This window comes from Gymnodraco acuticeps, unplaced genomic scaffold, assembly GCF_902827175.1.
Source record: "Gymnodraco acuticeps unplaced genomic scaffold, fGymAcu1.1, whole genome shotgun sequence".
Classification (NCBI taxonomy): Eukaryota; Metazoa; Chordata; class Actinopteri; order Perciformes; family Bathydraconidae; genus Gymnodraco; species Gymnodraco acuticeps.
In genome coordinates, this window is record NW_022989913.1 from 2510212 (window position 1) to 2523360 (window position 13149).

The 13149-nt window shown below is 41.5% G+C and overlaps 1 protein-coding gene across 1 annotated transcript in view; it reads right to left on the reverse strand.

The window, feature by feature from the left end:
• The window catches only part of LOC117541862 (retinal-specific phospholipid-transporting ATPase ABCA4-like), a 51367-nt gene that overhangs the window by 25916 nt on the left and 12302 nt on the right, over positions 1-13149 (reverse strand). The window contains 7 exon segments of the mRNA XM_034209126.1: positions 1673-1829; positions 1832-1848; positions 2875-3080; positions 5639-5836; positions 6323-6439; positions 7087-7226; positions 8003-8240. Coding sequence (XP_034065017.1) covers positions 1673-1829; positions 1832-1848; positions 2875-3080; positions 5639-5836; positions 6323-6439; positions 7087-7226; positions 8003-8240 — 1073 coding nt within the window.

Consider the following 13149-nt stretch of genomic DNA (forward strand, 5'->3'; position numbering starts at 1 on the left):
AAAAACATCAGTTTATCCTTGTTAATTACACAATATTGATTGGTTTAAATTGTGTACAATGCTTTTGTGTTTTTCAACCTTCGATTCAGAGAAACAAATAGTTTTCATAGAGTCACAGCTCTATGAAATGGAATGGAACCACGGCAGACTTTCCAAAAACTGGAATTGGACGGGTCAAGCCCCACCCCCCCACCCCCCCCCCCCCCCCCCCCCTCCCCCCACCCCTTATTAGTTTGTCTGTTTGCACATCCTCCTGTTAATATCTTTGGACGTCCTGCACAAAACTGTTTTATTGTAACAGTATCTTCTTGATATTTTATATTCTATATTTCTATCATGCCTTCTACTTTCCCCCAATGTTGTATGTAGGCTACTCTTAATATTTAATGTTTTCATCAAATAAAACGTATTCAACAACAACATTCAATAACGTGCTTTAAACCAATAGGCGGCGCGGGTTAAAAAAACCAGTGGGTGGTAGTTAATAAAACATAATAATATCAAACATAATATGACTATTAACTTTATTGTGAAATTAAAACATGAACTGTAAAGGAAAATACAGTTTCAGTCTCTCGATTTGAAGCTTATGCATTGTACCATGAACCTGTATAGACCTGTAACAGTCAACTGCATGAGGAGTTGGAAAGGTAGTAAATGATATCTTTAAAAACTACAAAAAAATCCCTTTCTATCAGCTGTGCACCGTTATGGTGTAAATATAGCCTATCTACCAATTGGATCAAATATAAAAGTCAGCCGAATTAGTGTTGATACTGCAAGGAGACGTATTTTGTGAAAAGAAATGGAAGATGTTGTTTAATTGCTAATATATTTATGACCCACGTCACGTATTCAGTTTTGGCGGCATTTCTTACAGTTTGTCAAAAGGTCTTCTGATCAGGGCTCTATAAATAAATATCTACGGCAGATATGTAATATTTAATGCAGCCGAACCGTGTATTACAATGCCGTTATGTGATGACTTTCAAAGAGAAAAGCAAGAACACTCGGAATAAAGTATTATTTAAAAAAAAAAAAAAAAATCCGATTTCATATCATATAAAAACCATATCCCGAAATGCATTGCAGCTGAAACAATCGATGTTTTAGCCTATCAAAACCTCTGAAAAAAGAAAGGTGTCTCTCAGAATCGAAAGAGAAAAACCTATGGGAAAAACACAAAAGCATTGTACACAATTTTAAACCAATAAATCTCGTATAATTAACAAGGATAAACTGATGTTTTTTAGTTTAGTTCTGCAGATATCACTGTTAAATAATTTGATCATTGGTTTTATTATGAAAACGTTGAGACCGGAAATACTGTTTTCAACCCGTAACTTTACATGGAGGCTGCCGCATACCTCAAATCATCTTCGTAATATCTATCAACCTATAGATCCTACATATCGACTGGACGTGGATTCTAAAAGTACAATATATACTTCTCGCTAGAAATCTAATCAAAAAGCGTTTTAATGGCCAAACTATCCTACAATTTAGGATTTTACAGAGACGGTTATTTGTGAATAAACGACCATCTGTGACGTTTGCATTCAACGGGGGCACTAGAGGCGAAAACTTTGAAACGTTTTTTTGTGTAAATCTGTTTTTTTGTGTAAATCTGCTGCTTCATAAAGCTGCTCCATTAATGGACAGGTTTACTCACAGGTCATCTACATAGCAGGGATATGGCATCTGCTGGACGTACACCCCAAGTGGCCAGTCTTTGCCAGTGTGAAGCTTGAGGATGCCATGTTCAATCATGTCCTGCAGGTAAGCAAATCCTCCCCAGATGTACCTCTGGTCCTCCATGGTGTCTGCTCGGGGCCGGGGTCCCAGTACCTGAGAGGAGGAGAGTGAGGTGGGGTCAAATGTGGCCAAAGATCGTTCATCCCACAAAAGGTTAAACAAACCAATTATTCAAGCATGTTTTGTGTTGTATGAAATAATCCCAATCAAAGTCTCCTCGCAAAACATTGTAATAATAAAACATCCCGAAGCCAAAGTCTCTTAAGCCTCACACACACTCACACACCACATGCACACTGCTTTTACTTAAGCCGATAAGTCAGAGGCCCTTCACAATCTGATTATTCAATTGTTTGGAGGCAGGACTCCCCATGAGTCCATTACAGCCTGTTGGTGCGCTGGAAACCACGAAAACATGTCGTTCACCCCGGGGGAGATAAAAGGGAAAGGAAAGTGCATGTGAAAATCTCACAGGGGAGGATGAAAGGCCAGGTATCGAGCTAATATGGAAGCACAAAGAGACTTTAGAAAAACACATTGAGGCCAGCTGGAGAGATTTCTCTGTTCCTCCTTTGAGGAATCTGACAAATCCATATAAACTGCCTGATTAATACGGCAGTAAAACATGAAAAAACATGAAGGAATGGTAGGTTGTCAGGGTGATTTGGTAGTCTAACAATGCTAGTTGGATCCTACTGAACCCCTTTGGGTGAGCTGAAATGATTTCTCTTTGCTAATAAAATGTTTATACTCTAATTTTTTGTGTGAAAAACCTGCTTCTACCAATAGTTTGGAAACCAAATCGCTTAAAGGATTGAGGATTGGTATTTTTCATCACTTCAGGCTTTAGTGGATAGGAATACAATGTGCTCTTTTACACAAATATATAAATATTTCGGAATTTCTTGAGAATTATTTCTTGTGAAATACGTGACAATTTCACAATGTTAGGTCTTAAACACTCAAATGAAACAATCTGAGTTTGGAAGGAAAAGGAAATCCTGCACATATACAACGAGTTACGTGGCTTCAGTAGAAACTACGCTTTATTTTTAGGGGTCGCAAGCAAAAATGATTCAGGGCAGTATTCACAAGAAAATATCACTTGCTGCTACTGACCTGTCTTTGATCTTGTTGGTGCGCTCCACCGCGTCAATGTCCATGCGGATCTTGTACTTGACGTGCGGCGGTACACTATTGGTCCAGGGAAACATGTCAGTGAAGACCACACCGGCCCAGAACTTGCTCTCCTCCAGCAGGTACAAGGCCTGATGGGTCATCTGGGACTCATCCGTGTAAGCAACAAACTTATCCAGATCGATGCACTATAACCAGAGGAGAACAAAGGGACGGTGCTTTGATGTTGGGGAGGGGTTGTCTGCTACAGCAGGGAGATACAATTCCCTTCTAGTTCTTTAAGATGTTGTGTGTGTGTCCAGGTGTAATTGAATTGTGTTTTTAGGATTAGGTGAAAGCGGGATTTGTTCAATTTGACTAATTATCTCCACAAGGGGATCCTACAATCTGGTAAGTGTATCACAGCTCTATCTCTATCTATGGCTAATCTTGTACACATTTAAACCAATCAGCCTCATTGCTTTTTTCTTTTCTCATTATTAATGTGTGCCAAAGGACCACTCATGGTTGCAACACCTACAAGTTTCAAAAGATATAATAATGACTTCTTTATAGCTTCATTGATCGTTGACTCGTCACTTTAAATAACTTTCAAAGTATTGAGGATCAATTCCCAGCTCTACCTGTCAGTAAGCATTGCCAAGAATATATCTACCTATCAAATCAATCTTTACATTTCACACACTTTGTTAATGTAGTGTATACTAAATACTGAATGAAAGAAAAAACGTTAATATTCCCGGGGGTGTTAGGGTAACAAAATATAAAGTGGGGTCTCTCAGTGCACCAGAAATGTTCCATACAATACCCTGACCTATTGATAAGGATGTGTGCAGTGACGTGGATTTGCATTCGCCCCTTAACAGAACCATCTTTCACTGAGGCGATCTGTTGTCATGGGAAAATCCGAGAGACTACATCTATTCTGCAGCAACGCGCCACACACACACACACACACACACCACACACACACACACCACACACACACCACACACACACACACACACACACACACACACACACACACACACACACACACACACACCACACACACACACACACCACACACACACACACACACACACCACACACACCACACACACACACACACACACACACACACACACACACACACACACACACACACACACACACACACACACACACACACACACACACACACACACACACACACACACACACACACACACACACACACACACACACACACACACACACACACACACACACCACACACACACCACACACACACACACACACACACACACACACACACACACACACACACACACACACACACACACACACACACACACACACACACAGAGAGAAAATGCACACAGACATGCACATCCAAACACACATGAGCACAACCACTCCATAATCCTCTACACTTACTTTCTCTCTTTCTCTCATGCACACACACACTCTCTCTATACAACATGCGTAATTGCTATGTGAAACTCACTACCAACACACACACACACACAAGCACGCTGCTCTCTAACCCCCCCTACCCCTGTGTACGCCGTGTCTAATGTCTCCATTCACATTACTGTACAATACCCTGAGAGCCCTCAAAGAAAGCGGAGGGACCATTTCCTATTCATCTTTACGCGGCTATACATCCACAGCACAATAATGTTCACTCTGAGAGTGAAGAAAGACCCTCACTGATACACATGTTCCAATGGGATCTCAGTGTGAGAAACATCCCCCTGTTGGAGTGAGAGGACCTAATGCTAACTGCAGCAGTTATCCTATGGCCCAATGCTCGCTGACAGCTATATCTAATTGGCTAAAGCGGCCTGGATTTGTTGGGCTCTGAAGGGTCTCGATGCTGAACTTGGAGACAAAGGGCAGATTGAGATGCCCGCGCTGATAGGGCTCTCTCAAAAAACGCAACCCCTGCCCCTTTTAAATCAGCCGAGAGGCGAGGGGAGGCGTGGAGGACGGATAGAGTGATTTGCCCTCTTTTATTTCACGGACGCAGGGGTCTGTTTCAATGTGGGGCCATACACTAAAACAGCATTGAGCTCATGGAGGGGGGGGGTGACTCACTCCCACCTACTCCCCACTTCATCACTGGTTCCACAATGAGAGTAGTGGAGGGGGGTGACAGCAGGCTTGTTCTCCCCACCTTTCAGCCTTGGGGACGGAAGAGCGGCTCTATAGCCGTGCTAAGTGGCCTGCTCTGTTTCAAAGGGGCCTGGCTGCAATCTCCTGGGAGCAGACCTGGAGACTGATGCACCTGTCTGCACCGCGAGAGCTGCTCTAACAAGAAAAGACTGAACACTTAGTCCTGGGAACGTGCAACATTTGGCAAATGTTGACAGGAGCAATGAAGAAACCAGGATTATTGCATCACAGTTATATTCCTCTACCAACCGGTTCAACTAAATGCAAATGGCATAATTTCATCACCTTATCCTATGAGATATTTGTGCAAAATGTTCACAATAAGCATATACATGATTGAGTTATGGCTACAAATGTGACCCACATATTTAAGTCACATTGACCTCGGCTTCAGTCCACAAAACTCTAATTTAAGTGTACATTTGTACCTAATTTGAAGGACATTCCTCAAGGTGTTCTGGAGATTGCGGTCACAAGAATGGGATGTACGGACAATCTGAATCTGGTATTTCAGAGGTATTACACCCTACAATACTTAAATAGATAGACCAACATACAGGTAGGTAGACTAACTTGTGTTTCTTACCTCTCCATACTTGTTGAACATGCCTATGATCTGGTCGGTGATGTTAAAAATGTCACTCCAGTTAAAGCTGGGCATGTCCTCCTCCCTTTTTTCCTCAGGACCGTTATACAGGAAGTTAAGAATGTGTCTGGTGGTAAATTCAGTGTCCTGCAGACTGCTGTCCACGAAGTTCATCACTGTCGGGTTTCCCAGCGTGTCCTGCAGCGATTGAGACATATGTGCAAGGACCATGCCCATTTAGCTTGCAGTTTGTTGTATTAGGACAATGGAAAATACCTTTGTCTTGGGTCATAAACATAGTGTTGGATGGTCAAATGTAATTATGATTGTCTGGAAGATGCTGTTGGTAAACTCTTAATTAGACGAGTCAGCCGACATGGGAAGTTCTTGTGGCTTGAATGGGACTTGAATCCATCTCATAAATTCCATACTTCTGTTTACTATTGGTGGCTTTTAATAATGAATATGTTATCAATAGGAGCTATTCTAGTATTGTACTCAAGTGTCATTTTGAGTTTGAACATAATACTGCAGTTCAAATACTGAAAAGCTATACTGATAATGGAACTCTTCTTGGATAACACTATTTATTGGCCTTGGAATTTGATAATACTTAGCTGCAAAATTGGTAACTGTTATGGCTGCATCTATGTATGTGTGGGTGTGTGTGTGCAGCATTCCTACCCTGATCATGTTCATCTGTACGCTGTTGTTGAAGAAAGCCCAGAGCTGGGGTCCCAACTCCCCCCAGGCCCTGGCCATGTTCTGCAACCTCTCCAACTCCTCAAATGTAGTGTTAGCCTGCAACACATACACGGAAACACACATTAGCATAAAAACGATACCAAATGATTACACTTGAATTTAAAGGTTACAGATTGTTTCATGTGTGCTGACATTTGCTGATGACATTTACATATTACAAATGATTCTTAATGTTCGTGTTTTTCTTAGGAAAGTGATAATTGTATTCAAAAGCTTTATTGTTAGACAGAAATGAGATCCATAGAACTACAATTTATTTGATTGCAGTTTTATTGCAGACTGCACTCCTTTTCAAACAACATGGATAATAAAAAAGGGAACATTCACATTAGGGCGTTTTCATTTAAAGAGCTGTTTGCTCAAATTCTCACTTACTAACCTCCTCTTGAAATTGAGGTGACTGAATGAGATGTGACAAACAACCTGTTTTTCTTTCATTGTTGCAGCCTCAAATTCAATGTATTGTTTAATTCTCCATTCTTGTTCCCTTCCAGCCTCACAGAGCTGCTAGCAGAAGACTGCCCCCCCCCCTATCCCTCCGCCCACCTCTGTTTTTGTAGTCAGCTCATTCCTAAGAAGGGTGGGGGATCGGATGGATAAAAACATATATGTAGAATAGTACAATAAATGGAGAAGGACAGAAAAAGGGAGTAGAGAGACTTAGAGGGGGTTTTCTCTCTTACACTCTTTAATATCTTGTGGACGGCAGGGGAGTCGGGGGTGTACAGGATCTTTCCCATCAGCAGGGGCTTGACTGAATTCCACACAATTTTTGTGACAGGGTTGGACTCCAGGGTTTCCATCAGGGCGTTGCAGGAGGGACCTAATGGTAGAAAATTGCAAAAAAAAATTAGATTAGACGAAGAAGAAAATATATATACAAACGAGATGAAGCCTCATGTGGAACTGTCTTATGTCCACAAAGGTAGCATTTAGAAGATATAAATTAAGTTATTGACAGTCATGTATGATAAGTTAGTCACTGAATGATTCAGCTTCGTAATGGAGAACAAATGTCATCTGTTAAGCACTTGCATGGATTAAAAGAACTGTTGAAATGTAAGAAAAGCTGTGACGTCAACGCTGCATACCAATTTAACACTTCATTAATTCTGAACAGGTTTTCAATATAAAGTGTTAAAAACATTGACAATTTAAATATTCATAGGTGCTAAGTATGCAAATGTGGCTGATGATTGTGCTCTTGTTTATCACTATTGTTCCTCAATACAAAGAGAGAGGCTCAAAAAATAAAAAAATAATTTGAAACATTCCAGAAAAAGAAAATGTATTACACCTTTGGATTAAATACCTTTTGCTTTCCCTTGTTGAAGTTAAGTAATATTCCAAAGTTGCAGTATAGTTAACTTTTATCTTTTTAATTAAAATGTACTCTCTTCTATTTGCATAATTAACAACACATGTGAAATAAATGGCAACTGGCAATTAAAGGGATACATATAAATGTATGCATCTCATATGCTAACAGCCAAAGCTATTAAAGGGAAAGTGCAATTTTGTATTATTATATTATTTATCACAGTAAAAAGTGCACACCATACTACATTCTATAGAGATAGTTAACACTTCTTCACTTACTGGCAGAGTCGTCATAGACATAGTTTCGCTTCTTGGTGGCATTGACCCCCAGAAACATTTTGTAGTTGTTGTCCTCATACCAGTTGAAGGACAGGACCTTAGAGCCCCCTCCCTCTGGGTATCCACAGAAGAGCTGCGACACACTGGACATCATCTGGCTGAATGTGGGGGAACCCTCGGCTTGAAACAGAGCGGAAACCACCTTCAGGAGATCCTGAGAGCTCTCCCGCTTCATCAGCTGTAAAACCATACAGAGGGACAGATTAGAGAGATTGTCACAGTGATCATCATGTCATCTTGACCTACATTACCCCTATGCATGGTCCATAACAATTTAAGAGTGTATCTGTTCAGGTGAGCATGCCTACTTTCACTCGTGTTGTTCTTCACGCAGGCCCGGACTGGACATCGGGAGGACCGGGAGGTTTCCCGATGGCCTGGCCTGTTAAGTGGCCTGCTGGCTTGAGGAATTGTTTTTATGTATTGTGAACGCAACGCTGCGCAAATGTGGGTCTGACTCTGCCTCACAGAGGGTGACTGGCTGTCTACATGATGTGGCCTGCCGACATGGCCACTTTCATACATATCATACACTAATGCCCTCGATTGGTCTCGTGTCATTCAAACTCGGGAGGGTGTGTATGTGTGGCGCGAGCAAGCGAGAGAGAAAGCGCGTGCACTGGTTACGTGTATTGTTGTTGTTAGCATCCGGTGCTAGCTAGCGGCGCTAACGGAATGAGCTGTCAACAAGGTGGAGGAGAGTCCTCTCCTGTCAGACTGAGAGACTGATAACTACAGCTCAGGTGAGGTAAAGGACTCTCTGAGTGTTTAGATAGTTAACTTAGTCTAAGTTCACTGTGAGTCTCAAACGGTTTGGTCACCATTTATGTAAACACATATTTCCATTTGAAGGGGGAGTGATTAGTACAATTGCATGAATAATAAAAAATAAAAAAGTTAACTAGGTGAAAAAAGGTTAAACTTTAAAAACTTGTTCAGAGCTAAAACTAGTCTTTGCTGCTGCCTCAAAGAGGAGCAGGGAGGAGACGGGTGAGGCTGGTTCAGGAGCACAGACACACTATGCCATGCTAACTATAAATGAACCAAAAACAAATAAATAAACAAGTTTCAATGTTTTTTCATATTGGATATGGTATGTTATTGGTTATGGCCATGTTCTTATGATTTTATGATTATTTAAATGTGTACAGTTCTGTTTCATATGGGTGTAGTCTCTTTATTATCCCCCTCAAAGTGCACCAGATTGATGCATTTAAGTCCAACATTTAAAAAAAAAAAGACTTCCGCAGGAACCCCCCTAGAGGATTTGAGGTCCACCTCCACTTAAATATGTTCACATGGATAGGTTCCTAAATAGATTTGCACTTTTAAAAAAAAATAGTAACCCATGTCCATATGTTTATTCTGGGGTAGTTTTAAAGTTTATGACTATCACTATGGGCAGCAACGCTGTAAATATTGACAAATAAATCCAGGAAAATTACACAAAATAAAACTGGTAGTGGCCTGGTTGGGTGTATAATTCCCGGCCTGACTTATTGTCCCAGTCCGGCCCTGTCTTCACGTGTGGCAAAAACATTAGATTCAAGTCTTAAAACATGGAAGGCATCTACAGCAGTGGCGAGCCGTCAGGGCCCTCTAGGCCCTCTGTGAGGGCCTAGGATATTCTAAAAAATAATATTTGAAAACATTAAAAAAAAAACTTTTTTTTTTAAAATATTATTTTTTATATTTTTTTGTTGTTACATTTTTCATTAGTTTTACCAAAATAACTTGATTTAATTGTATTTAAAATAATATTTCCAAAGAAATAAATCCTTCGAATCTGCCTGTTCAGTTCTGTTAGAATGTGAAGGGTTAAATGCCGTCTGTGCGAGTTATGTGAAGACGGGAGAGCTTGTTGGTCCCTCTCTACATTCACAGAGGGCCCAGCTATAGTAACTCAATGAGAGAGTAATGTCAAATGACAGTACAATTGACCAATAATATCTTCCCTCTAAATGGGCGGGCTTTATTTTCGCGGACTTTATGACAAGTTCCGCCCGCTGTGAGGTCTATGCAAGTGGTGCAGTGACGCGTCCTAAAACCCGGAAGTAAGCTGCGCTCGGGTTCCCTCGACAGAAATCAATGGGATTTCTCCATAGGGTTTTGGAAAATAGTTCGAAATAAGGTCTGTGGAAAACGAACCTGTTAGATAAATGCACGTTTTGTTCAGCCGGATAATATCCACATGTCTACCCTACTTTTATTATTGTCGAATCATAAATCTAATCGATAGATTTATGATCGATAGATTTATAATTAGCATAAGTTCGTTCATGATTGCTCACTTCAGTGATAGTGATGACATCGTTGCGAAATTATTAACCGAGTCATTTTCAAGATTGAGTTACAATAATAAACTGGAGTGGCAAAGGATCAGCTGAATGACCCGCCATTAAGTGCTTCATCCAAAAGGACAGGAGGATGGACTTTGTGTTTCAGTGATTTGATCATCAAAGGTAGGCCTAAGTCATTTTCAATGCGGGCCGCAGTGCCGAGTTAATTCATTTGTAATTGTTACTTGGCTGTGGGTGCCCTGTCATGATATGTGTTTATATAAATGGTGTTGTTTTGTGTGGTGGGTCGCTGTCATTGATGCGTTTTGCACCCCGGGCCGCTGTTTTGATATTCTGCTGAAGTATACGCTGTGATGTAATATATCTTCTTTTCTTTCGAGGGGTCAGAGGGCCTAGGTATAAAAGTCACGGCTCGCCACTGATCTACAGTAAGCATCAGGGCTGAAACACCAAGACATGATATTCTCACCTCTTGTCTGCAGCCTGCTAGCAGCTCTGTAAGGCTAAATGCTAAGGTCAACATGTTAACATGCTCACAATGGTTAGCAATTGAGGTTATAGGTAAATAGTGGAGCCTCGCAGATGGGGGTGCTGCAGCCCCCTCAGCACCCCCCCCCCCCCTTCCCGAGTCCATGGTGCTCACTCAGGCTGAGTTTCGCGATGTCTCGCTGTCTCGCAGACCCCACGCAGCAACCAGGAAACGACACCAGCTCACACTGTCCGCTCCTCACAGCAGCGAGCACCGCAACGTCCCGCCAACACGGCACCCAGACCCCACGCAGCATTCTCATCTGTTTGCCATTACTGGTGTCATTTTCTGGTTGCTAACGCCATTGTAACACATAATCACTGATGTTCTGCTGTAACGGTGGTGGACTCATCAGAACAGAGTGGGCGAGCTGACCAATCAGAGCACAGTGGTCTCATAGGGAGGGGGGGCAGGAGCTCCAACAAGCCGTTTAGGACAGAGTGAATACACATACTATACAGAGATGCTGTATGAGAAACCAATGTGAGTTTGGAACATTGAACAATGTAAATCTATCCTAGTAGACCTCAACAATGGAATTATGATCAGTAGAAATGGCCATGACATGGGACCTTTAAATGAAAGATATTTGAATAGCAAAAGTCTGAAACATCCTCACAAAAAGGTCATAGTGCAATTATGTCAAAAAACAGTGTCAATATATTGACATGTTGGCATGGAGTTACATGATTTAAGAGAATAAGACGTTACTGTCACATGTCTTAGGTTGCTGGCCAAACGACCAAAGCTTGTGTGCTCTAGATGAGAAAAAAAAAACGATACGCCTTTGAAAGGAACCCAGACCAGTTGTCCCCTTAATTTAAAGATTCCTTTATTCCTGATCATCTGTTGATCAATGTGGGTTAAATGTCATCCTAAATGATGTTGCGTGTAATTAATTAGCCTTGAGCTATTTGACCTTTTGTCAGATAATGATCAACAGAGAAGGGATATTTATGTCCTTCATATTCATTCATACTGTGTGAATGGAAAAACATAAACAATCACTATAAAACAATAGTTAGAAAGATAAGCAGACATGATGGACGTACGCCTCGACTCACACGATGAGGATAGTCTGAGGGCGGCTAAATATCCTCCTATTGATAGAACAAAAATAGCTTCATCCAAGTGCGTTTCTCCATGCCTGTATCATTTCCTTTCAAAATAAATAGTTGGCAGTGTGTCAGAAATCGTAGTTCAGGGTTTTCGTTTTTTGTCGGTGAGTAACATATTTATCCAAAGATAAAATCACATTATTAAATCAACCTGAAATGTCCTCAAATCCGAGAAATGACTGTTTCAAATGTTTAAATGATATCATAAGGCATCAGGTTTTCAGTGGTTTTGAGGCCTCACAAGGAACATGTGTTTTTATCTCGGGAGGCGTGTGGCGCAATGGGCTAGTGCGTTGGGGTGCGGATCAGGGTAGCACAGGTTCAAACCCCACTGCAGTCAGCATGTCGTTGTGTCCCTGGGCAAGACACTTCACGGCCACAGTATTGAGTATGTAAGTCGCTTCGGATAAAAGCGTCTAACAAGTAATATGTCATGTAATGTAATCTCTCAACAGACTTTATCAAAACACTGTAATCACACTGTTATTCAGAGTTCAATTAAGCTAATGACTCATTGATTTTCTAAGCCCTTCATCCTTCAAAGCAACCTTTTAGGTGTGAATATACACATGCCTGCTATACCCCTGATTTATTTCACTCCCTTTTCCTTATTTATTATTACAACACACACACACACACCGAGACACACACCCACCCACACACGCACACACACAAAATGAAAAGGAAGGAGAGGTGGGTAATGAGAGCATTTGGCTCGCCATTGTGTCACCACGGTGATACGAAGGTCCCACCTACAGGATGTGTCACCTCAAAGGAATGTCTCTCTCTCTCTCTCCGTTGACGACCCCCCCCCACACACACACTCTCTCTCCTACACCCTGCCCTTTAGGTAAAGATGGGACACACCAACCCCCTAGGACATACAGTAAACGTGCCGAAACACACAACAGTCCCAGTCATACTGTCTGCTTTTGTGTGTGTGTGTGTGTGTGTGTGTGTGTGTGTGTGTGTGTGTGTGTGTGTGTGTGTGTGTGTGTGTGTGTGTGTGTGTGTGTGTGTGTGTGTGTGTGTGTGTGTGTGTGTGTGTGTGTGTGTGTGTGTGTGTGTGTGTGTGTGTGTGTGTGTGTGTGTGTGTGTGTGTTCACATGTATGCCTGAATTTGTATTTAACTTCATAGTG